The sequence below is a fragment of the Zootermopsis nevadensis genome, unplaced genomic scaffold (assembly GCF_977971745.1).
Source record: "Zootermopsis nevadensis isolate Lab colony 2312 unplaced genomic scaffold, Znev_1.0 Znev_ptg000004l, whole genome shotgun sequence".
Lineage (NCBI taxonomy): Eukaryota > Metazoa > Arthropoda > Insecta > Blattodea > Termopsidae > Zootermopsis > Zootermopsis nevadensis.
The window spans coordinates 519,436-546,151 of NW_028259136.1; the positions used below are offsets into that span (position 1 = coordinate 519,436).

Consider the following 26,716-nt stretch of genomic DNA (forward strand, 5'->3'; position numbering starts at 1 on the left):
ATGGGTCATTAGCCTGTTATTTTTATCAGGAGCAGCAGTCACTTTATGTTCATGAATCAGCAGTTGCTTTCTGTCTTTGTTGAAAAAGCTTACTTACTGAACTACCACCAGTTACACAGCAGGAGCATTGGTTGTGAGCTGTAGTTATCCAGTCCCAGAGATGACCTACTTGCAGCTTATTGCAGTAATACTGATTGCATCTGTTGTACCAAGCACTCTTGCAAATAATCGAGTGAAACGAATTGTAGGTGGCAGACCGGCAGCTGTTCCACCTGAAGATGATCCTGTTGTGTTTGTATACCTGAATGATCATGATGCTAAAGTATATGGTACCAGAGATAAACCTGATGGATATTATAATTTCCGTGGGATCAGATATGCAGAACCACCTGTGGGAAGGTTTAGATTTCAGGTCAGAAAATGCATAATTAATTATGTCAAAAGATTGGTATTAATTTCTTGTATCATATCTCATAAGGTGAGTTAAAGTGCTTTGCTCTTAGTAGGATTTGAGATTTTCATGGTGGTGAGTCCGAAAACGGTGTTTTATGGGTTGTTGCACTGTGTAGTCTGGTAGAAGTTTACCAACGTTTCAGAGGTCCTTGCTGCCTCCATCATCAGGGCAAGACCTCTGAAATGCTGGTAAACTTGTACCAGTCTACACAATGCAACAACCTAGAAGACAGCCATCTTTGCTTTGCACTTGTGTATCTTGTTTCAGATTTGTCAGATATTCTGGTATTATTGATGTCTTGTCAAACTTTATATATCAGGAGGGTAGAACATGTTCTATTCATGGTTTTCCTCAGTCCCTCCATGCAAATGCCAGGGTAGTACCTTAAATTAGACCACAACTGCTTCCTTCCACATCCTTTCCAATTCACTATTATCCTCCTATTCAATGCTGTATAGTCTGAGCTGCTGAAAAGCTTCATTAAATAAATTACACAAAACAAAAGAAGTAAAATAGTTAGGGTATTCACTAAAAAAATTTATGGCTTGTGAATTCTCTGCATTCGATATGATAGCTCTGAATTTACAGAATGTAAAGCTTCTAACTTCCTCCATGAGCTTTGTAGCAGGAGAGTGGAGGATTTATCAAAATCATAAAAACTGACTGTAACCTGAGGAACTGATATGAAAAAACTTTGATTCTTATTGTTTAATTTTCAAGTAATTTATAAACTAATTGTTTGAAAACATCCATGTATCATAGTGATACAGTATAAGTTAGCCGCAATGAGAATAGTATAACATGGTTCCATTTGCCATCCCTGTGTTATCTTTTATACATCCGGACCATGACATCCTCTTGAGTTTTTTTAATGTCCAGATGTGTCCTGTGTTATAGATATACTCTGGCACCATGTCTTCATGAGCAGCAAGCAGGAGACTGCTGTGTATCATTTATGACATTACCATTTTTACTTATACTGAAACAATTGAACAGATTCCCCAAGTTGGGAACCACTGATTTTGTAATTTACTAAGACCTATATGCTGGGAATTAAGGAAAGGCAGTCAGAGAAGAAACTAAAAGTTAAGGAGAGAAATGTAGACACTACCTTTTTTTGTATAATGACATTTAACAGTTAAAATGTTTAATACATTTTAAGCTGGTAATGTGAGACAGAGTTACCCATTTTCATAGAGGCTTAAATATATTTTTAAAAATGTTGATTATTCATCAGTTTAAAATGTATGGCACAAAGAGATATGGATATATATACAAATGGCATCTGCTTCATGTTTGAAGCAACTGAATGCTTTATATATCAAGTCACTGAAGCTGATTGGCTCATGAGGGCACATGAAAGTAGATGCATTGAAGTGTCCAAAACTTGGCCGTCGTTTGTGTCAGTCAATATCTAATAGTATAATCCATGTATGCAGAGAATGAATTGGTGAATTGTACCACCTCCCATTTTACAGTAGTCCTGCACTACTTTGAATATCTCTGAAACTGCAATTTTACTGACATACTAACCTAACATGAAGTAACATACAAATCATTCTACATTTTGTTATTTTCTGTTGAGTTTAGATTTATTATGATTGCAGCGACCAAGAAAACTACGACTGACAGGTGATATCAATGCAACTACTGCAGGTCCTCCATGTCCTCAGCCTGATCCTCAGAACACCGGTATTATAGGCAGTGAGGATTGTCTCTTTCTTAATGTCTTCACTCCAATGGTAGGTACAAGATATATGCTGCAGTTGTATCAAAATTGTATTCCCCCCGTTTTTTTTCCTTATGTGTGAACTTGGTTAGATTTATGTAATTTTGTTTGACCGCAAAGTTATCTGTATATAGCAGCTTATTTAGTTGATGGTCAGATTTTTGTCTGTCAGTTGGGAGGCACAGTCATGTCTGTTTACACAGTAGATTCTCCTGAAAAAATGATGAATTTCATGTAAGAGCATTAAACTCCCAGATGATAATTCAATATTTTTATTCATGTAAAATGTTTGTTGTGCATGATGTATTGTCGATTGTAATGAGTATTTGTAAAATAGATCAGTATTACATGTAAGATACTTCATTATAGACAAATACTGTTCATTAATAAATCATTCAGAATTTAAAAATTAGTTTTTTTCTTAAGTTGTTACTCCTTTTTGTGGTTATCTGAAATGAAGCCTGTCCATCTGTTAAATAAATATTATATATTTAAAGTTAGTAAAGAGGAGCTAGCACAGTTGGATATGCTACTAAGATCTTCAGAGCCAAATTTATTACATGTCCATATATTTAACAGTTAGTTAGGCAAGTATTTAGATAATTGATTATATCTCAGCTTCCAGATGGAAATGAGGGTCTTCCAGTTATGATGTGGATCCATGGTGGAGGACATCGGCGGGGTTCGGCTTCACAGTATGGAGTGCGTCATCTTGTTAATAAGAAGCTTGTTGTGGTCACTATTCAGTACAGGCTTGGATCTATCGGTGAGACATGTTACAGACTGTTGAGGAATGGCAAATAAGAGATATACATTAAGTTATATAGTGTATAACTTCTGTATGTTGTTTCTAATCATTTACATTGAATGTTGGTTGCTATTGGGTAATATTTTTGTGTACACTGAATTAGAACAAGGTGATAGATTTAACAAATTTTAAGCAGCTATATTAATTACGAATTATATATGTAACAGATATACACTATATTGAAGAGTAGTAACAGTTTGCATGTTTTTCTGTCTCTCTTGAAATAACTAAATATGTTGAATATCTGTGGCTAAAATTGGTCTCCATACTGTAATAAGTAAAGTAATAATGTTATGTATGTTGTAATTTTGAATGTCATGAGTTAGTAATATAGTTAGGTAAAACATGACAGAACATGGTTTAATAGATAATACAAAAGGAATGTGTTTGATTTCATTGCATTGTATTGAAAAAGTTCAAAGTAATCTCACTGTCTGTAGCTGTCCATTTATATGAAATGGATTTTAGTCCTGCTATTAAATAAATGCATTTTTATCGAAATTAACCTTTTCACTATTCTGGACAGAAGAGTTCAGTATGACACTGAAAAGCACATGAACATACTAGTTCATTTTTACAGTATGCAGTATGGACAGAAATGTTCCATTGTGCATACTGTAGCTGCATTGAGAAACACACTCCGCACGATGAATATACAATTGTTACACCATCTTTTGTTTTTGAGAAAACTCATAAAAAGAAAATAAGAAATTAATGTTTTAAATGTGAGTTGAAGTTAAAGTTTTCAGGGTAAGTTGAAAGTGGTTTCATGGTAAGTCTAAGTAGTAACTGTATTAACCATCATAACTAACTAACTCCCTGGTAGCAATTAGACTGTGTCAACTAAATCTTGAGGAGGTTTCAACCCATCTTATAATATTACTAATTTTATTCTTGGTTATCTTTGTTCTGTGTCATGATACTAAACTTTTACAAGCCTTCAAAAGTGTGTGTGCATGTGCGCATACACATGCATGTGTTTATACAGCAAAATATCTCATTTTTCTTCATTAATAGACAGAAGGTTGACAGGAACTCTGGAAGTATTCCTTCAGCTATTTCTGCTTTTGATTACAGGTTTCCTCAGTGCTGATTCAAAAGAGTTACCAGGCAATGCTGGTTTGTTTGACATGGCCTTGGCACTTGAGTGGATCAAAGATTACATCAGATTTTTTGGTGGGACTCCAAACAAAGTCACTGTTTTTGGGCAAGGAACTGGAGCAAGCAGTGCAGTCTTACTCTCCCTCTCACAAATTACACAAGGTAGTACTGAAGCAGTTGGTTGCTGTTAAAGGATATCTTGATGCTTGTTTTAATTTGTACTGATCTTGTCAGTTTATAAGCATATGGTTCAGAATGGTTTTGAATGAATTTTGATTTTTTGCTGGTGCTGCTGTGCCTGTGCTCCCCCCCCCCAAAAAAAAAAAAAAAACAAAAAAAAAAACCATTGGACAGCATTGTTTTAAAAATTGAATGTTTGGAACTGGATTATGACAATACTTCACTTCCTTAAAAAAAGTAATACAAATAAATTGAGTGGTTTCTTACGTAGTTTAATTAGATACAAGTATTATGTTTGTTTAAAAGTTACATTCAGATTTATTGAGAACTGGTGACCACTTGATAAAGCTGAAAGCTGATTTATCTCTTATACATTACTGGTGCAACTAAGTGTTTTGAGAATGTGAATTGTATGTTACTTCTCAGTTTATTAATGATAATTCCACACAATTATTTGAAAGGGCTTTTGGCCGGAGTACTAGCCATGAGTGGATCAGCCCTCTCAACATTTGCTATTGACCATAATCCTCTGGCAACTGGTCGTGAATTGGCTAAACAGAATGGCTGTCCTGAAACTCCTGTTCTTGAAATGGTCAAATGTCTACAAGAAGTGCCAGTTTCAACTCTCATTCAAGCTGATTCTGGTCTCCAGGTAATAATGAAAAGGCCATGTTCAGTTCAGAACAGTTGGCTGCTGATTGTAAAGTTTAACTAATTTTTGGAACTGTCAGTTTACCTAACAGAAAATTTTCACCACACATTATATCTATCCCTGCATTGTAGTGGTTTATGTGTACCCAAAGTAGTTATAGCTCTTGATATGTATTTGTTTTTTTGTTGTTCTGGATTGTGATGCTGTATGGACCTGAGTCCACACGGTGTCCCAACCTGGAAGAACATTAATATCTTTACCACCATGAGAACCTTATATCTGATATATCTGTTTTGTCTTCCTTGACAATCTTGCTCTGGAACATCTCAAAATACAGTATGTGAATAAAATAAAATTTCTTATCTTTATGGTGGTGGTGATGATATTTTTGTTGTTATTGATGTTACTTTTTTTTTGTAGGAACTGAGAATAGCTGCTCAAGGTGCTCTAGCAGGAATCACAGGTCTTTTAGGACCAGCTCCCTGCATTGAAGGGGCTAATGATGGGCGATTCTTGCCAAACTTCCTACCAGAAGGTCCTTTAGATGGATTGCTTACTGGACAGTTTCCTAATATCCCACTCCTCACAGGTGTTACTAGAGATGAAACTGCACCAGCACTCTTTGGTAAGAGCACACATGAACAGTGCTTTCTTTACTTATCTCGGTTCTGTTCTCTGGGTACACTAAACACTCTAATTTGTATGACTGCAATAATGGCATAGCAACATCTAAGGAAGTTTAAAACCTGTCATGCTGTCGATGACAAGATATGCTCATTGCTGTGTCAGAGCTAACAGAGGACATTTGGGGCATTTGCTATGAAATATGCTATCTGAATGCAGAGAGGAGTGAACAGAAGTATTACTGTGCACTGGAAATTTTGAAAGAAGAGAAAAATACTTGTAACTCAGAAAGGAGCTTATTTTAAACCCATGTTCATGTGACCTTTTTTTTATTGTTTCAATGTGTAGAATTTTTCCTTATATTTGTGCAAGACTTTTTTGAGTCTCACCTGACACATGCCCTTGAGGGACATGGCGACCCAAGCTGCCCTTCGGGGGCAGGCATTAGAAGAGGTAGGAGAAAGAGAAAGTGAGTTATATTTTAATATATTGTCCTAGATACTTGCCAGTGGGCTTGGTCGTGGAATTTGAAACGAAGAGCTAGAAAACTATGTCCCCAATTTTTACTTATCTTTTATTGCACACAAAGAGGAATTTAAACCCCCATACCACATGGCTGCACTTTAACTTTGAGATTACAGTTTAGTAGTCATGCAGTTTTGCATGACTAGTTGGACTGTGCATAAACTGTGACATATTGCCAGTAAAGGTTCATCTGTATCCATCTTGCTGGTTATTGTTCTCTGGGTGTTTGATTAGTTCATTTGTTCCTTTTAACAATGCAAGAATGATATTTGTGGATGCAGTGTGTCTTCTTCTATGTCAGACTTGGTATCATATTTGGTTTGTGTGGATTGTTCAGCTGTTTCTGATCATTGGTCCTTAATAAATTCAGAGATCCTTGTGGACATGTGATGATAAGTCTGTCCAATTTCATGCCTTTTGACAGGAGCAGAGATCTTGTATATGATATTGCTTTTTGTCCAACTATGGTATTCACACTGATGATGATATCTGCATTGTTTGTTAGAATTTTAGAAGGACTTCACAAATGACATGTTTCAAGCACATTGGACTGTCAAAAATTATGAACAATTGTAATTGTGTTTGTCTGCTATTAAAAGTTTGTTCTCTCTTCCTTTCAATAGAATAAAGGTAATTATGCCATTTGTTACTGCTTATTGTAGGCTCAAGAACCAGCTTGTGATTACACATCTTAATTTATTTATTTGTTAATCTATTGATGTAGGGGAATTTTTGTGTGTATTTGTGTACCTAAGAGCTGGTATTAATTCTAAGAAAATTTAGGTAAATAAGGAGTTACTCAATATCTTTGCATGGCCATTTATTTTCCTTACCTTGTATTATGTACAAGCAAGACATTCAATAATTTATAACAGAATCAGTTGAACAACACTGTCTCTTGGGTACAAATCAAATTATTTATACACTAAATTTAATTAATGGAACTATTATATGAGTCACTCTGGACCAAAACACTTAAGTAAATGTGTTCATGGGACTGCTTCAGGATATTCATATTTCTTACAGTTGTTGATTATTAATGTTTAGTAGTCAAATCAAATACAGTACGTCACTGAGAGTAAGCTGGATTAATGAAAAATGTTCTGTTCTTTTTCTACAGGTAAATTTCGTAAAGAGATTTTGAATAATTTCAGAACTTCCCCAAACTTTCTCAACAAGTTTTTGAGTGGAATTGTTTCTAAATCAGGTATGTAACTTAATAATAATGATGATGATGATGAGATTTTAAGCTTATTTCTTTCACATGATAGTTCTTTATTATTTTGTGAATATGTCACAATAATTAGAAAAATCTGACATCAACTTTTGAAACTGTTAGAATGAATGAATTTGGTTATGTGGAATTACAAACTTGTATGTCTGAATGTTGCAAATGGTGTGATGCAGTGTTTTCATAATTTGAAAACAAGCAACCAGTATTACAGGGCTTCAGAGTGAGTGGGACTTTACAAATCATCTTTCCTCCAAAAAATAACTTGTAAGAACTTTATTATGTGTTGAATATTAATGGACGTGTGTAGCGACAAAGCAGAAAAAAAATTCTGCTTGTTTGCCAGTACGTTCATCTAGAGCCAAGGTTAAGAATATATGGAGCTATCATTCCACTTCAAATATATCTGCATGGCCTGGTGTTTAGTTAAGCAGTGGGGACCACACCACCTTTCTTTGCTTCATGTCAGCACATCTAAATATAACAATATATAAAAACAGAACTAACTAACTAACTAGATGGCTTACCGAACCCGAAGGTTCATCACCGAATTAACCAAAGCCCTCCACCGGACCCTGTCCTGGGCCAACAAAATCCAGTTTCCTTCAACTCCTATCTCCCATAGATCCCGCCTGAGATTATCCTCCCATCTACGTCTAGGTCTCCCCAGCGGTCTCTTCCCTTCAGGTTTCCCAACCAGTACCCGGTGCACACCTCTTGTCCCATCCATGCGCGCTACATGTCCCGCCCATCTCACTCTTCTCGACTTAATCACCCTCACAATACTGGGGGAGCAGTACAGATTTTTAAGCTCGTCATTGTGCAGTTTTCTCCACGCCCCATCGTCTTCTCTCCTAGGCCCAAATATCCTCCTCAACACCCGATTCTCAAACACCTGCAATCTGTGTTCCTCCCTCTGAGTGAGAGACCATATTTCGCACCTATACAAAACAACAGGCAAGATTATTGTTTTATATACTTTAATTTTCAGGTTCTTAGAAATCAGATGGGAAGACAAAATATTTTGGACTGAGAAGTAGCAAGCATTTCCGGAATTTAGTCTCCTCCTAACTTCCTCACAAGTATCATTTTGATTTGTTATTGTTGTTCCCAAATATTTGAACTTTGTAACCCTTTCAAAGGATTTATTAGCCACCCTAAGATAATTTTGCCCGCCTGTCTTCTGATGACGAGATACTAACATGTACTTAGTTTTTTCTGAATTTACTTCCAGCCCCACTTGTCTACCAGCCTCTAGTAAAACTTCTGCGTTCCTCTTTATTGTATTTATATCGTCCCCCAATAAATTAACATCATCAGCATATGCCAATAGCTGATGTGTCCCATTCAATTGCAAACCCTCCTGCCTACCTTGGACCTTCCTGATGGCGTATTCTAGCGCAAAGTTAAAGAGCAAGGGAGACAAAGCATCTCCTTGTTTTAGACCGTTCTTGATGAGGAATGTCTCAGATACATATTTACCTACTCAGATATTAAAATTATTATAGTCTTAGTGTCAACACATACTTGTATGTAGATTGTGTAAGTTTGTTTAAAATTAAGAAATCATAGCAGAACTTACACAAAGAGCATGATTTTTTTTATGGGGAAGCTATTGAAGTGAATGGAAAATTTAAAATACTGATAATACTAATTCAGTTCTTATGTTTGTTATATATAATTTTATGTTATCACTCTTTACTCTAAAGGTGTGATTACAACTCAGAGTAAAAATATTTACAGAAAACAGTAAAGTTTAGTAGTTTGTTATGATGAATGGTGATTTAGCTGATACATATCCAAGCAAAAACATTGTTGTTATTGCAGAAATATGACAGTGCAAATATATGATAATCTAACATACTGTTTTATTGTATTCTTGTGGATTGTGATACCAAGTCCACATAGCATCACAGCCCAGAAGAATAACATCAACATCTTTACTGCTGTGAGAATCTGAAATGTCACATAGTATTGTGTCAACGAACACTTGAAATGATCATAAACATATATGGGTACAATTTTCTCATATTAATCTTATGACTGTTGTGGAGATGATCAGAATTCAAGCATTCGCATATCAACTCATTATTTGTTGGTAAGACTAATTCATGGACCTGGATGACTTTTTCAGAGGTAATTGGGCAGATATTCAATAGGACTGATGAACTTGTACAAAATGTTGCAGCCAAATATTTCCCATTCCTTAAAGGAGATCCTGATACCATTATAAAAAATACTGTTGAGGTAAGTCCCTGGGGTTACATGAATCATATTTCTAACCAGGGCTGTGGAGTCGGAGTCAGAGTTGGAAGCAATTTTAGGTGGAGTCAGAGTCGGTAAAGATGTACCGACTCTGACTCTGACCTCGATATAAAATCTTAAGAACAATTTCTATACCCTGTGAGCCGCCGCCGGCCTCATGCTTAGGGAGATTCAATGACGCGCTGAGCCACATGGTGTGGGAATAATGCTTTGTACTTTTAGATCCGGTACCTTGAAAATAAAAACAGAATACTAATCAATTGATTTCTGCAATAACCATTAGTCGTATATTTAAAAATAGGTTATAAGTCTAAAAAGTAGGCTGATGGTTCACATGGTGGTGATGAAATCTGTTATGGTACCAGTTACCATTTTAGTAGGTTTGCCCCTATTAATACATATTGAGCTTTTATGAAGGAGTTGGTGTCGGAGTCTGAGTCGAAGCCGGAGCAGAGTCGGAGTCGGAGATTTTAGTACCGACTCCACAACCCTGTTTTTAACAGTGTTTGTCTACAAACTAGGGGAGACTACATGTGATGTATGGGTAAAACACAGCAAATATTATATTATTAAATTTAATGTCATAACCTTTTCTAGTCAAATTTTGAGGTGGGCTTGACACCTTATTTTGCCCTACTGGAACCATTGTCATCTGTAATATGAACTTTTTGTATTTTATTATATGCAACTCACATTTGTGAATGAAAATCTTTATAATCTGCAACACAAATCATTTTGAAACAAACCAGTCACAAGTCAGAAATTTTTACAAAAGATTTTTCACAAAATGAATCTCTATTTATTATAAAAGCAAACATTTTGGACTGGAAGTGTTTAAAAGGCACATTCTCTGTAAAACATAGCAAATGTAGCATCATAATTGTCTAGTGAATTGTGCCATCAGTAGATCAGATTCCAAAGCTCTGTATCTCACAGGTTTGAATTTCAGTTCATTTGAGTTTCTCAAAAAGGAAAGTCTGCTTGAGGACATGGAGACAAGTAAACAAAACATGGGTAAGAAGAGTACCCCAAACTGAGTTTTTAATGTGTTTGGAATTTGTTGAATACCAGATTAGATGTGATATTGAAGTCATTCAGACTATGTAATCTGAAGTAGTATAATTTCAGGAACTTTGTAATCAGCTGTCATTATGACTACAGATTGGCAGAACAGTGGAATTTAAATGTTCCCCGATATCATTATTTCTCAGGTGACAGGTGATGTTTTGTTCAATCTCCCAGCATTCCATATGGCCAAACTGTGGTCTAAACATGTTGGAAAAACATTCTTCTATAGCTTTGAACAAACAATGAAGCAGAATAAACATGGAGGCAAGGAATTTCTTCCTGGATTACCATTAGTGGAAAATGATGGTATGGAAGGTGGTAAGTTGATTTGTAATTTGTTGTGAATGTCACTTGTTTGATGAAACACTCAAGACTTTATGAATTTCAAATTGAACTTCATGGACTCTAGATTGGAATTTATTGTTAACACTGAGTGCATCTTGTCTCATATAAATATGATTTGTTCATTTAATTTATATTACATTTGTGCTTGCTATAGAGCCTTGTGTATATGCTCTCCGTATAAAATTATTTTTACATGTTGAGGTTTTTAAATATAACATACTTCTCTGCGGGGAAGTGTGTACATGAGTTTCAAGAAAAATCATCCCTACACATTACCTTATGCTGCATGATTCTGTTTCTTTTTGGTTCTGCATATTTATGCAAAGCAGTTATCAGCAAGTTTGCATTAAGAACATTTGCACCAATTTAACTTCAGTACCAACATACTTGCTGTTCCAGAACAGTCTTTACAAATTGACAATATGTTGCACAAATTTTGTAGGTCCCTCTTTCAGCACAAATATGAAATAAACTTCTTGGTGGTAATTTGTCAGATTTGCTGTTTTTGTATTTTCTTCTATTTATTTGTTGTAACTGGGGTGATACTGTCTTAGGAATTGTGGCTGCTAATAGGACCATTGTCCATCCCCCAGATGATACATGAGTGAATATGGAGCAGCAGTGAAATTATACTGACAGGGAAAAATTAAAGGACTTAGAGAAAGACCTGCTCCAGTGCCACTTTGTGCACCATAAATCCCACACAGAGTGGAAGCCCTGACCATTGTGAGAAGCCAGCAACAAACCACTTGAAATATGGCATGGCTCCTTTTTCGAAGTTAAATACAATATTATAAAGAATGAGGAAATAGTTGATGAGACTTCGGGTTACAAGCCGCATCAGGTGACTGAATGGTGAATAAACATATCTTCTGCCTACACTTCAAAAACAATCTCTGCTGTTATCCTCAGGGCTGCTTAGTAACTCAAGTTCCCAGCAGCAAGCACGTAACAAAGGATCGGACGTTGGCAGAAGATGTGGTTTATTTGCCATTCAGCCGCCTGATGCGGCTTGTAACCCAGAAGTCTTTCAATAACTTAAGTCTCTGCGAAAGCTTCACTCTATACATCAAATGAGCAAACAATTAAGAAATACAACTTCTTTTTCATATTCAGATAATGAAAACATGGGAATGGGGAAATAAAAATTAAGGTTTTAGTCCTGATAACAACAATGTGCCTTGTTATATATATATATATTTCTAGGAGTTGGTCATGGAGATGATCTGCCATTCATTTTTGATCCTGAACCCTTAGATGGTAACACTTCATTTAGTGGTTTGTCATTGACAGATCATAATGATCAAAAAGTTCTGGCTATAGTTTCAAACTTTATAGCAGAATTTGCTCGCACTGGGTAAGTAAACCAGCATTTGAAAATTAGACAATGTAAGAAAATAGGTAAGGATTTCTGGACAATAAACACAATTATTTCATTGTTTAAAATCTTTATTTAATATGTGAATTCTTTTAACACACTGTTATTTGTAAATTTGTTTCCTAGCAGGAAATGGTGACAGAGTGAATGTGTGTGTGGAATCAGTGAAAATACATGTTAAGGTTATTCTTGTGTATATATGTCTTTGGAGGTGTACAGACATCAGAAATGCATGTTTTATTGATATATTTCCTTATAGGGTATGTGTATGTATGGGTGGGAGGGAACATGGATCCATAAAATCTCCAAAATTAAATACATCCTGAAGGAACAGTTCAATTACAGTATGATCCTATGATACCACCCCTTGTGGCAGAAGCATATATGAAGACATTCTATAAATACCCAATGAAGATGAACATACTGTGTTCAAAATCTTCTTGACTCTTCTATGTATACAGTGAAACCTCGATGCATCGTTTTCGGCGGGGGTGGGAAATAAAAACGATGAATGCGGGAAAGCATTAAAAATTTAAAAAAAAACAATGTTTCTCTTTCAAAGTTACTTCTTTTTACCAAAAAAGTCTTTAATGGACAACTGGTTTGTCGAAACTTTACGTTTTAGACCAAACAGAGCACTTTCCACGTTCAAAATGTTTTCCTCGTCACGTTCACTAATATTAAGCGCATAAAAGAACGACTTCACTTTCGCCAATGCAGCGTGCGCTTCGGCAAAACTCGGCACAGCTTCGGGCTCGCATTCGTCGTCTTCGTCTTCCTCACCGCTCCCACCCCCTTTGCGGACAATAACAGGAAGAATGGAAATACTATTACTGCCGAACTCAACGAAACGTAGCTGTAGAAGACCCTGAACCGCTGGAAACGAGATGAACCAGAAGAATGAAAAGTGCCGCCAGCCTTTCTTTTGTACTTATAATAAAAGCATTTGTGAAGAAATTCACACTGCACATGCCATCTGGCATCGCTGGAACGAAATATGAGTGCACCCAAATTAAAATCGTAAAATTTCTGACAATGGGCACCGCCATTCACTCCAACTATCACCCCTGCACCGCTGACCCCTCATTCCAAAAGAATCTGTGCTGGTTGGGCGACATAACAGGTTACCGCTACTGCGTATTCCAAAAACATTGTGCGTCTTTCGGTAATAATTTATCTCAAAACCCAGCATTTTAAATTCTCAGAAACGATCATTGCGGGAAAATTGTGGGCCGGGACTAAGATTTTTGAACGATCGATGCGATAAAACGATAGTTCGAGGAACGATAGAAGCGGGAAAATGTAACATTATTTTATATGGGATGTATTCGGGACCGAACAAAACGGACGATGCATCCGGGAAAATGATAGTTCCGGGAACGATGGATAGAGGTTTCACTGTATTAATATTTTTCCATCTGCATTACCAAGGTAATAGCCATGCTAACTTCTGAATTGAACAGATCACTATTTTTCACTGTTGGATTCTGAAATGTGTGTGGAGACCGGCCATGAAAAAAATGTGCAGCTTTTGTCTATGTCAATTCAATCACATGTAAGAAATAGTTGCTGTGTAAATTATGTTTTTTTAATTTTCTGACAGTATCACGTTAAACTATGTAGCTGATCATGTGGAATTTGGTATGGTTAAGTCAAAAATGTATCACTTATATCTGAAAACTTTTTTTTAAAAAAAACATAGAGCAGAATGACTTGGGCATGGCCCATGAATTTATAACTGTTTATAGGCAATCAGAAACCTAGATACATGTATGATCTGAAGCTTTCACGGCCTGGGAAGAATTCATTATAGAAACCTAGAGTATAACTAACTAACTAGATGGCTTACTGAACCCGAAGTTTCATCACTGAATTAACCAAAGCCCTCCACCTGACCCTGTCCTGGGCCAACAAAAGCCAGTCTAGAAACCTAGAGTATACATATATAAACTGTGGGGTATGTTGGTACAATTCTGTTAGATATTTATATGTTCCAAGAAAAACTTAAATGTCTTAATTGGTAATGGCAGAAACCAACAGCAGTAACTGAAATTTTGGATTTTTACACTCCTTTAAAAATAGTTGGTGAAATAGATGAGACAGTGTTATGATTTCAGGTTATTTTGCTGACCTCTTCGGAGTAAATCTTTTGTGTGTGTGTGTGTCTGCAGTCTGTTTCTTTCCTCTTCCATTAAACCAAAATTTATGGACCAGATCATTTTCCAACTTGCTGTTTTACCATTCTTACAGGGAGCCAAAGATATTAGACAGTGGTGGAGAATCTCATTGGCCTCTTTTTTCAGAAGAGAAGAATAATTTCGTTACAATTACAAGTAAACCAAGATCCAATGTAAACTTTCGTTTTTGCCAGATGGCATTATGGAGTGGCATTATTTCACGACTTCAGTCTGCAACATGTGAAGCACTGTGGGGTATCACAAAATTCAGTGAAGATGCACTAGCAGTTGTTGACCAGGCATTACAGAAAGGAGAGAAAAGCAGTGCAGTTGTCAGTACAGTGTTAAACAAGACATTGCAATTTGAAAATGGTCAGGTTGGTAATGGAGCATTACTGAATATATTTGGAAATAAAACATTGCTTCCTCAAACAGACAGTAAAGTTGGAAATGCAGCAATTATAAATAAAGTAAATACATCATTTTTCCCATTCCCAAATGTTCCTAGATCACCAATTGGATGATGGCAATCTATATTAATATATACCCTCTGAGGATTTCACATTTGTTCTTGGGTCTTTTCATATGTATGTTTATAACTAGACCTATTTCCTAATCTGTTGTTGGTGTTTGTACTTCTGTATATTAGTAAATAATTTCAGGACACTTTTTAATTAAACATGAATAATGGTACAGATAAACTGCATTTTCCTATTTTTAATTTTTTTCAAAACTTCTTTCAATCTATGATTATGTTCTCTGTTTATCAATTTGTATGGTCATGGTTATGCTCTAGGTACTTTATATATGTTTCTTTCCTTTTATCAAGTAACAACTTTAATTCTGCAGTCAGTATGTTGAACCAATATTTTTCTATATACTGAACTTCTTTTGCTGTCTTTGTAAAGATGACCCAGATAGGGAAAGTGACCAAACATAGATTTAATATTAGATGTGACCAACTAACTAACTAGATGGCTTACCGAACCTGAAGGTTCATCACTGAATTAACCAATGCCCTCCACCAGACCCTGTCCTGGGCCAACAAAATCCAGTCTCCTTCAACTCCTCTCTCTCATAGATCCCGCCTGAGATTATTCTTCCATCTACGTCTAGGTCTCCCCAGCGGTCTCTTCCCCTCAAGCTTCCCAACCAATACCCAGTGCACATCTCTTGTCCCATCCATGTGCACCACACCCTTCCCATCTCACCCTGACAATACTGGGGGAGGAGTACAAATTCTTAAGTTCATCATTATGCAGTTTTCTCCATACCCCATCATCTTCTCTCCTCAACACCCTAGTCTCAAACACCTGCAATCTATGTTCTTCCCTTAGAGTGAGAGACCACGTTTCACACCCATATAAAACAACAGGCAAAATTATTGTTTTGTATACTTTAATTTTCAGGTTCTTAGAAATCAGACGGGAAGACAAAATATTTTGAACTGAGAAGTAGCAAGCATTTCCGGAATTTAGTCACCTCCTAACTTCCTCATGAGTATCATTTTGATTTGTTATAGCTGTTTCCAAATATTTGAACTTTGTCACACTTTCAAAGGATTTATTAGCCACCCTAAGACAATTCTGCCCACCTGTCTTCTGACAAGATACTAACAAGTACTTAGTTTTTTTCTGAATTTACTTCTAGCCCAACCTGTCTATTAGCCTCTAGTAAAACTTCTGTATTCCTCATTATTGTATTTATGTCGTCTCCCAATAAATTAGCATCATCAGCATATGCCAATAGGTGATGTGTCTCATTCGATTGGAAACCCTTCTGCCTATCTTCAACTTTCCTGATGGTGTATTCTAGCATTTCCTTGTTTCAGATCATTCTTGATGGAAAATGACTCAAATAAATATTTACCTATACAAATTTTGCTACAGGTTTCATTTACGCACATTTTTATTAGTTTCACTAGCTTCTTTGGTATACCAAATTCAATAAGAATATTATATAACACTTATCTCTTCACAGAGTCATAGGCTTTTTTGAAATCTATAAATAATTGATGTATGGTCCCACTGAACTCCCATTTATTCTGTAGTATCTGACAAATGCAAAAGATCTGATCAATTGATTAGATGTGATACAGGAAAAATTCTGCTGTAGTACCAGGATCTCAAATGCATCGAGAATGTAATGTCTGTACTAACTTTCTCTTTCAACATTATTCTGATACTTATTTTCACTATTTCTGTTTTCTGTATTGTCTGTAGAGTTATCTCTCAAATGTACAATTTGCTCTTTCTCACTTTCTTCTAGGTAGTGAGAATAAAGGGAATAAAAGTTCTAGTTATGTATGCATTTATTAGTACTCCGATCTAACAACTGACATTGACAGAAATAAAGTATCATGGCAGATTATGTAAAGGTTTTATTTTATCCTTGATTTCTTGCTTTGGTTTACCTTTAATATCTTCATTCCTTACTTTGTCATCTCCTTTCTTACTTCTGAAATTTACAGATTTTACCTTACCAAGATTTAATTTTAAAAAATTAAAATATGAGGGATGTCTTTGGACAAGATATAACTTATTGATGACACTAACAAAAATTAACTATTGGACACAAAATAATTCTGCTAACAGAACATTATGAATCATAGGTGATGTTAAGGTAATAAACATTGTATTGGTTAGAAAGTTTTAGAGTAAGGGAATATCTGATTTTGAGAGTAGGACTTTATTTTACAGACTTAAAAGTGGGTAACTTACCATGTTAGAATAACATAAATATGTTACTTTCTTTTGATAATGTAATTTGCAAAACATGTTTTTGATACACCATTCTAATATTTTTCATGGATAAACATGTTACATTTCAGATTGCAGTTTATGCATTATCACTATCTTTGTTTTATTATATCAAAATATAAAGATATCTAGTTCATCCCTCATAATTCTTAAGGTATTTTAGATGGAACTGAGTAAGTGCTCAGAAAAATGAGAAAAGTCAAAGAAGAGACATGATTTTGAATCTTGGGACAGTTCCTTGAATGACATCATACATACTGAGCAACTCAGTTTTGTTCTTATTTTGTTTCCTAAAATACCATGTGTGTATTATGTTGAATGAAGTTAATCAGAGAGTACATCAACAAATGTCTGAAGCATCTCCTCTTCTGTGACATCTTTAGGGTTTACAGCTACTCCATTTACTACTTGCTCCTCATTCCCAGCTATGGGTAGTGCTGTACTGTTTTTAACATTACTATGTGAATTAGTCTTTGTAGTTTCAGTATTGGGCTTGTAATACTTTATAGATGACCCTGGTGAATCGAGCTTAATCTTTTTTGGGTTTGGTTCATGATCATCTTCCTGAACATGTAGAACAAAATCATTATTTTCTCTCTCTTCTTCGTTTTCTGTTACCAGAACAGTTCTCTTGGCAGTACAGATTTTAGTATTTCCAGAAATTTCTTTGCTTCCTTTCTCAGTTAAAGCACAGATGATATTCTCACATCTGTTACTTGCATCAGCATAGCTTTCTGTAGTTCCCTTCTGTTGATTTGAAATTAATTTATCTTCATTACTTAAATCTCCTGAAGTACCTATTTCGTTTTTGGATTTTATATGAGGTGATTCTTTATTAATGCGAATAGGTGTTGCAGACTGGATTTTGTTGTCCACCTTGCTCTTACAATTTTGACTCAAACCATTTTTAGAATTCCCAACATTGCTGCAACTACCATTTTCAACACTGATATCTATGAAAGAGGCTGATTGTACTTCTTTATGCTGATATTCATCATCAGAGTCAAAAATATCTACCAATGAAACTTCCTGTTTATTGTGGGTTTTACTAACGACTTCTGACAATCCATGTGACTCTGTTGCCTTATTTTTCACACTGCTGTCTGATTCCTCAGAGTATAGTGATACTACTTCACATTCTGAAATTTCCTCATCATCTTTTTGCATTCTGTTCTCACACACAAGAACAACTTCTTCAGATGAATTACTTGCACGGTAAGCATCGGTTTGTTTTGATCCACCTGAACCTCCTCTCTTGTGAACATAATTGTTCACCTCTTCCTCTTCAGAGGTGTCCTTTGCTTTTGTGGGGTATTCTTGTTTGTACCTTTTGGTTGATTCTAGCATTTCCTCAAGAGAGACAGGGAAATTCAATGTACCACTTGCAGGATGGATTAGTTTCTCAAGTGCAGTCAATGCAGCTGTGCAAAAACTGGACACCTGGATGAACAAAAGAATGGAAAATAAGATACAAAAATTAAGCATGTGTATGGCTGCTAAAATTAAGATTTTATTAACTTCTGGTTTAGGGATTAAAAAATGCACTTGAGTAAGGTCTAGATAACAAGAAGGGAAAACTAGAGACTTAATGAGACTAGATGTATGTATTTTCGTTTATTTCTGGCTTAATTGTTCTTCAATAACGTACTTCCACAATTTGTTGTATTTCAGTAGCAAATTTTACCTCAGTGTATTTGTCTGATAACATGGTGATTTATATTTTCGGCACATACGCACCTCTAGATCTGGATCACTGCGTCCTGCAGACAGCATGTGAACAGCAAACTGTGTAGGTGGCGGCCAAGTTGCATGTGGCTCTAAGACAAGTGTGTGCAACAAACGATAGAGTTCAAGGCGGCATGAAGATTCACCATATGGGATTGGAATATCATGGACTTTGCTAGTTCGCTGGATGTTGAATAGAAGTTCTACTGTTGCTTCTTGTAAAAGCTAGAAACAAACAACTGTAGTCAGAATTTATCACTGTCATTTTCATTAAGGTAAAAAGTAAAAAAGCTGACCAACTATACGCCATGTAGGCGCTTGGGGGGAGTGGAGGTATAGCTCCTACTCTTTCTTGACCTCGGCACTAGATGGGGGTGAGTGGTCAGCATCACGCCCCGGCCGGCTTTACCCCCGGGAAAGGACCCCGGTACCCATTGTAGAGGAGGCTGGGTGGGCCCCAGAGCCGGTCTGGATGCAGAGGCTAGAGGAAAAATCCTTTGCCCCCATCGGGGATTGAACCCCGGTCGTCCAGCCCGTAGTTAGTCACTATACTGACTGAGCTATCCCGGCTCCTTTCATTAAGGTAAGAAATACAATATTTTCTCTACACCAATATATTTTTAATCTTTAATAAAATAGTAATTAATATATAACAGCATAGGGATATTTTACTTATTGACGTATTGTTGGAAGTGAAAGTGACAGACTGAAAATTACTTAAGACATTATTTGACAGGTGCACGGATATGGTTCAGAATAGCACAATGCTTCTCCCATACAAAGATCAGTTGGTTAATGCTGTTTTAGGAAATAATATCTGTTTATTGTGAGAATCACGTAAAACTCAATAATACAGTGTGGACAAAATGAAGTTATTAAACTTCAAAGCAGGTGGTACATATAGTAACCACTCAGCTTTAAAGGGACAATGTATATATTTTAAAGATGTTCTGAAATGGTAATGCCATTTTAATTATTATGCATGTCAAAATAAAATATTAAATGCTTTCTGTACTCTGTGCGTGGAAGGTTTGATGAAGGCAGCTGCAGAATGAAGCATCCATTGTAGAACTTGAAGTGTTGCTCTACATGTCTTGCTATTGGCCTTTTGATCTGGAATGTACTTTATGGAATTCCAAACATCTTTTTGTTGTTCTTGTTGCTGCTGTTGTTCAGGTTTATGCTGCCTAAGTTTATTTTTTTTCTTACTGTAGGTTCCCTGGACCTAAAGAAAAATACAATGTACTCCAGATGAAACAGGTCACATTCTTAGAAACAAAAAATTAACTAAAAAAGTGACCATGCATGCATTTGTTATATTTTTTATAAATGCTTCACTATAGTGATATTCCCAGATTGTTTTATTTTGTTATACAGAAGTTTCTTTACAGGTGGTGTACATAAAAAGTGAATCATTAATTAAAGCTGCAAATTGAGATCTCTGAAATGAAAAGCTTCTATCAAAATTAGTTTGAAGAAATTTCATGTTGCCACACTTTGTAATCTGTTTTGAGATGTAACTGATATTCACAGCTGCATAATGCATCAGATTTACCAGAACTGTCAACACCTTAAAGAAGCTCCAAAATGTTTCACTTAATCTCTATTCAGTGTGGCAGTAATGGTTACTGGAATTACTTTTAGAGATAGCTAATACAGAGTTGTACAGTACATTGGAATTTTTTACATTTTCCTGAGGCTACAGAATTTAAATAGGCTGGGGAAATCCTACAAGGAAAAGAACCAAAGATTTTAATCTTAACTGAAGGCAAACATTAAATTCCACTGTAATCAGTTACAATTACAGAACCATTTAACCTTTCAGTAACTTACTGCTAGAAAGTTACTGAGAAGTATACCCTTGCATGCTAATAACAAGCCTAATTCTTGAATACAAAGGAAGGCCAAAGAGTCTGTATAGTCAATGTCACTGACCTCCACAGGTAGTTTTATCATTTTGGCCACTTATATAGAGATTCAAGGTCATGAAATTCACAAGGGGTTAAACTTAAAAGCAGGAGTCAGCTATAAGTGACATAGGAACATGGAATGTAGTGAACTCACATTGAGTGTTACTGCCTCTTTTTCAAACCAGATATCCTGCATCAGAACCGAGGCCAGCTCTTCAGATATGAGCTCCACACAGCTGCCGCAGTTTGAAGTCTGAAGCCATAGTATCAATGTGTTGTACGCTGTTACACGCAACTGTCTGTCAGAAACATTGTGCAGAGTCAGTAACTAATTTATTCCTCAAAAACAGTACATAAGAAAATAAGTCATAAGCTAACAACATTCTGTAATCCTGGCAAGGAAGAAATCAACTTCTGAGGTAAGAGACCACATAGGTTGGGATTCAACTTACTGAGAATGATGGAATGGGTGATCATGATGACTAAAAACTTACCCATATGGCTTTTCAATACCATATGCCCACTTTTCTGCAGAAGTCCACTTAAGAGTTTGGAGTACCAGTTTGCAGATAACTGGAGCATATGGCAGCAAATTACGCCCACAGCTAATACAATAAAAAGTAACACATAATTAGTTCTATGGTTACTGATGAATGATGTAGTTATAAACTTAGAGCCTCAAGATCATGTTTTCGGTGCATATATTTTTTAGCAAAATTAATCAAGAAACACTAAATAAAGATTCAATACTTTCTGTCAGATTATTACTCATTCTACATAACTTGTCTGTGTGCCACGATTTCTGGCTTCCAGAATCATTGAGCATTGTGACCATACAGTTTAAGAATTACCATGAAAATTTCAGATCTTTTCATCTAGCCATTCTTAATATTCTGTGCTAGCACTGACCACATAATCAGGGAATCCAAAACCTTCAATAGTGCAACATGAATCTGTGGCATCATAGCACCAACCATCAACAGGTCAGTTGAAACTTTCTTTTCCATCGTATGACTAGTGACTGCCAGTCCACGGCAGACAACCCCAAATATTTCATCTGGTAACACTGCCTTCTCCACAGGAAATTCTGAGCTGCAGAAAAAGATATGTTTTTGTTATACTGTATTTCAGTAAAAATCAGACAAATAATATGGGATATAAAGGTCTGGTATTGTGGTCAGCATCACTGTATTTGCTTTTAATGCTTTGTCATGCCTAATACAGCAGACGTTGATCTGGATAAGAGGTTTGAAACTTGATAAGAAGTTCTATTACTGAGAGTGGTGGCCAAATGTTTGCCTTCTCCCACAAACTGCATCTTTTGAAGAACTTCAGACAGATTGTCTGATTCACAATCTGGCCTAAGCAAGATATAGTTGGAAGATTTTCTTTAAACATTCCTACATTTTAAATTTTGAGAAAAATGCTTGTTTGGGTTTGGTAAATCAGGAAAATATCAGTGATGACTCTGATAACTAATCTCTGGATTATTTGAAAAATCCAAGTTCCAACACTAATGATGACATGGTTGACATTTTAATGATTTTGAAGATTAGAATAATATTCTTCTTCCTGAATACCTGATCATCAATAAATGAGTTATATCATCTTACAGTTTAGTAATCATATATATTTTTTCTGTGGCTGCCAAACTAAACTAACTAGTAACCCCACCCCAAAGAAAGAGAATTGTCTGGAAACTTCTGAGTTGTTCCTCATATGTTATGGGTTACACCAGGGGTCATCAACCTTTTTATACCTACTGCCCACTTTTGTATCTTTGTTGATGGTAAAATTTCCTTACTGCCCCCCTGGTGCTGCATGTACTGCCCACCACCATGAAAGAGGTATGGCTCGAAGACTGAGTGATGGCTGGTGGTAAGCCCCGCCGTCGTTATGCGCACTAAACTCGTGCCTTTGATATGGAGCTTATTCGTTGCTCCCTCGTCCACGAGTATACTTCGAGAAGTGTCCGGTGAATTATTATTTATATTCAAAGTTTAGAGATGGAATTCAAAAGTAAATTGCAAAATGATATTTTAAAAAGTCAAACTCGTGAAGTTGTTAGCAATATATTCGATATGTGGACGAAGAACAAAATTTGTAACAACGGACAGAAACCCACACCGCCCACCATGAAATCTTGAATCGCCCACTAGTGGGCGGTAGGGACCAGGATGACAACCCCTGGGTTACACTTATTCATTTTATTTGCTGTATTCCTACTTACATAAGCATTGCTTGCAGAAACTTTGAAATATTAATAAATCTAGTCATCAGCTGATAAATTCTCAGCAGTGGCACAATCTCTGAAGTGGCTGGAAGAGACAACGTTCCACATGATGCCAGAGAGCTATGACAGTTCTGAAAGAACACAAACAAGTATAGATGTTAATTACACAATTATTTCTGTCATCAAAGGATGTTCCTTAACATTTTAAAAATACATGAAGCATACCGGTATTTCTCTGACATTATCAAACAGTTCATCCAGAATACAGTGAAGTGTTGTGCACACTTTCTGTTGTTGTTGCTTCCATCGTGACACGTGATTGGCTCCCTGTGAACCGCCACCACCAAGGAGAGGAAGGAATGCCACACAACGAGCAGCACTGTTAATTACGATAACGTCAGCACTGTCTACATATTGCAGCACACACTTCTCCAGGACATTCTGCAATAAAATAATTTGCATTTAATAATTTTATAACCGGACTCAACAGCCGTCTGAATTGTCTCATGGCAGAAATAGGACATATCACTTGTTAATATTATTGTTACTGATGAGGCAGAAATAAGATAGAGGAAAAGAGAAAAGAGCCATTCTCCCGTGTTTAGATGGCATAAGATTATCATTTTGTTCCCAGAATGGGCATTAAATCAAATGCTACATAGTTCACGAGTATAATGCAGTGTGGATTGTAAGCATGGCATGAGTGCATAATTGGGGTAATATTGAAAGAGTTAATGCCTGCATAACATGGTGATCACTAAATACTGATAAAAACTAATAAATTTCAGTATTTATTGGGTAAGTAATAAAAAGACTAGGCTGGTTCTTTCTACATGTTAATTATTAGTTTATTTTTCAGTTATATGACACTTTTACTTTATGTGCAATACCTTTGTTGTAAATAACACATTTTATTGCATTTGCAGACATAGACTGAAAGTCAATATTAAGATAGATCTTGAGGAAATAGGTTGTTGAGAGAGTGAACTGGATTCGTCTAGATCAGCCGAGTCCCCACAGCAAGCTCATCTGAACATAGTAATGAATTTTCAAGTCCCATAAAAGGTGAGGAGTTTATTAACTAGCTGAGTGACTACTAGCTTCTCAAGAACAATGCTGCTCTGTGGAGTTAGCGTCTATAACTGTACCTTCTGCTGTCCACATGATGGCCCATAGTTACACATCAGCACTTCTAAACACTCTAGCATTGATAATGAGGCCTGTAAGAGAGAAATATATTAAATAATGATCTTAAGATCAATTACTGCAGTAATTACTGCATTAATCTCTCAGGTTTTTATAGTTGAAGCGTATGGTTAAAAATAATAAGCGCTTTTAAATATTTATTGACTAAGAATACCAGCAGGTGTATGTTTATAGTATTCTTTATTATTATATGTATGTCTTGTAGACATAAACATAACATAAGAGGTTGGCATGAGTGTAAAGGTGAGAAACAGCATAGTATAGTGCAAGGTAAAAGTTGTAAAAGTGATGAATATTCAGTAGGGGGATCTAAACTGTATTCTACTCTTTAATCAGAAAAACATACAAAAGTGCAACATTAATTAGAAATTTATGAGTGATGTGATTACATTTGTCCAATATGAAATCATTAAGAGCCACAGTCCTTATATATATATAGACCAGCATGTACATATATTAATTATCTGTAAGAGTAACAGATATGCCAATGAGCCAGGTAGCTCAGTCAGTATAGTGACTGGCTACGGACTGGATGACCAGGGTTCAATGCCTGACAGGGGAAGAGGATTTTTCCTCTAGCCTTTGTGTCCAGACCAGCTCAGGACCCATCCAACCTCTTATCCAATGGGTACTGAGGTCCTTTCCCGAGGGTAAAGCGCGGCCAGGGCATGACGCTGGCCACTCAACCCTATCTAGTGCAGAGGTTAGGACTGAGTAGGAGCTATACCCCCCCAAGTGCCTACATGGCATATAGTTGGACAGCTCTGCTTTACTTTTTTAAACAGATATGCCAGCATGATAGCCATTATGATGAGCAAACAAAGATGCTCTCTGTTGCCATAGACGAAAGAGGTACTGAAATGTGTTTCAATTTGTAATATTCTTGCGTCCAGTTGTTACTAACAAACAAATGAAACTCCAGAATACCTCTTGAGGAACAATCTGCTGGAAATTATCAATTATCTTTGTCACCACAAATCCACTAACAACTCTCTTCATCTCTGGCATCTGTTCTGACATTTCCAATAGAAGTTCTGAAAGAAGAGAATACAACAACATTGCTTCTGGAAAATTTATTATAAAATAGAGTGATACACATTTTAATTATGAAAATATAACATTTGCATTAGAATATATAATAGTTATTGTACAGAAAAGAACAGTAACAGGTTTAAAGTGATTAAATTAACATTGTTTAAAAGGAAACACTTTCTTACTGAGAACTTGATATGATATACTGGCCAATGCATGATTATTCTGCCCCCTTTCTATGCTTTTTATGCACTGCTGCATCCAGGATATTACATTCTCTCCAAATATTTGTACTGAACATTGTGGCAAGAATGTTTTGAGTAACAGTAGGCCATCATACCTGGAAAAAATATGTAAAGAGCATATAAAAAGTTTGGAATATTCTAGATGTGTAATCTTGAACATCTTCATGATTAACCCTTAAATTCTATGATCCTTTCTGCAGGACTTGGTCACATTCAATTAAACCACTGTGCACATGGCATTAATATATACAATGGGAACATTGTAATGGAATATTATGTCAGAGATTAAGTTGGTTAAAATAATAATGCTGGGCTCAGCAACTGTAAATGAATACCAAATTCAGAAACAGTTACATGTGGTTACCACAACATAATACCAATTCTAAAACATCCTCACATGTATGTCTGCTCTTATAAAAACAGAAAAGGCAACCCCTTCAGAATATGATGACAAGTGTGCTTATGTTTTAGTCCAAAATTACGTTTTCTTAGCCCTAGCAAACTAGTGTTATAAGACACTCGAGTGAAAAGAGGTACAAGGGACAATGTTTCATATCGCCCATATCCTAAAAGTAATACTTCAGAAGGTTCATGCAAGAAGGAAAATTTGTACCTGGTAGCTGAGGCATTTAGTTTACTGTTGATATTTGCCACAACTGGCTGTATGACGACGGGGGCCTGAAAAATGTTATTGTAATCCATACTTTAATAAAACAGAAAGCATCTGCTTGCCGGTATGAAAACTTATGAATATATAAACAAACATTCACATTCAAAATAACACAGCATATGATTTCCGTAAATAGAGGTAAAGATAAACCTATCCATATGGGAGATACCTTATTTAGAAATGTCTTATTTTCTGTACATGTTTTCAAAAATTTCTGTAAAATCGTATCATTACAATTATACTGAGAAACTGTTTCGAACAAACTCAACATCCCATCCATTATTTCTGGAGCAGATTATTTTCCTGTATTCCTATTATAACCTAAACTCCATAAACACGTGCTAAAGTAACACATTTGAGCAGGACGATCTCTGGTGTTATTACTGAAAACTTGGTTAC

At 36.0% G+C, this 26,716-nt stretch overlaps 2 protein-coding genes across 2 annotated transcripts; one reads left to right on the forward strand and one right to left on the reverse strand.

The window, feature by feature from the left end:
* Positions 1-34: 34 nt before the first annotated feature.
* LOC110837545 (carboxylic ester hydrolase) lies at positions 35-16,907 on the forward strand. The gene is made up of 11 exons (XM_022079777.2): positions 35-412; positions 2,062-2,196; positions 2,802-2,949; positions 4,069-4,254; positions 4,734-4,924; positions 5,345-5,549; positions 7,194-7,280; positions 9,439-9,551; positions 10,781-10,955; positions 12,189-12,339; positions 14,611-16,907. The coding sequence occupies exons 1-11, from the start codon at positions 161-163 to the stop codon at positions 15,059-15,061; spliced, it is 2,094 nt and encodes a 697-aa protein (XP_021935469.2). The 5' UTR covers positions 35-160; the 3' UTR covers positions 15,062-16,907.
* Positions 16,908-17,280: 373 nt separating this feature from the next.
* On the reverse strand, positions 17,281-26,712 carry LOC110837551 (proline-, glutamic acid- and leucine-rich protein 1). The gene is made up of 13 exons (XM_022079786.2): positions 26,487-26,712; positions 26,261-26,325; positions 25,588-25,742; positions 25,298-25,404; positions 24,313-24,384; positions 23,390-23,605; positions 23,162-23,295; positions 21,841-22,023; positions 21,426-21,536; positions 21,086-21,230; positions 20,037-20,246; positions 19,034-19,246; positions 17,281-18,736 (listed from the first exon to the last, which is right to left on the reverse strand). Exons 1-13 carry the CDS (start codon positions 26,595-26,597, stop codon positions 17,621-17,623), a joined length of 2,838 nt encoding a protein of 945 aa, XP_021935478.1. The 5' UTR covers positions 26,598-26,712; the 3' UTR covers positions 17,281-17,620.
* Positions 26,713-26,716: the final 4 nt, after the last annotated feature.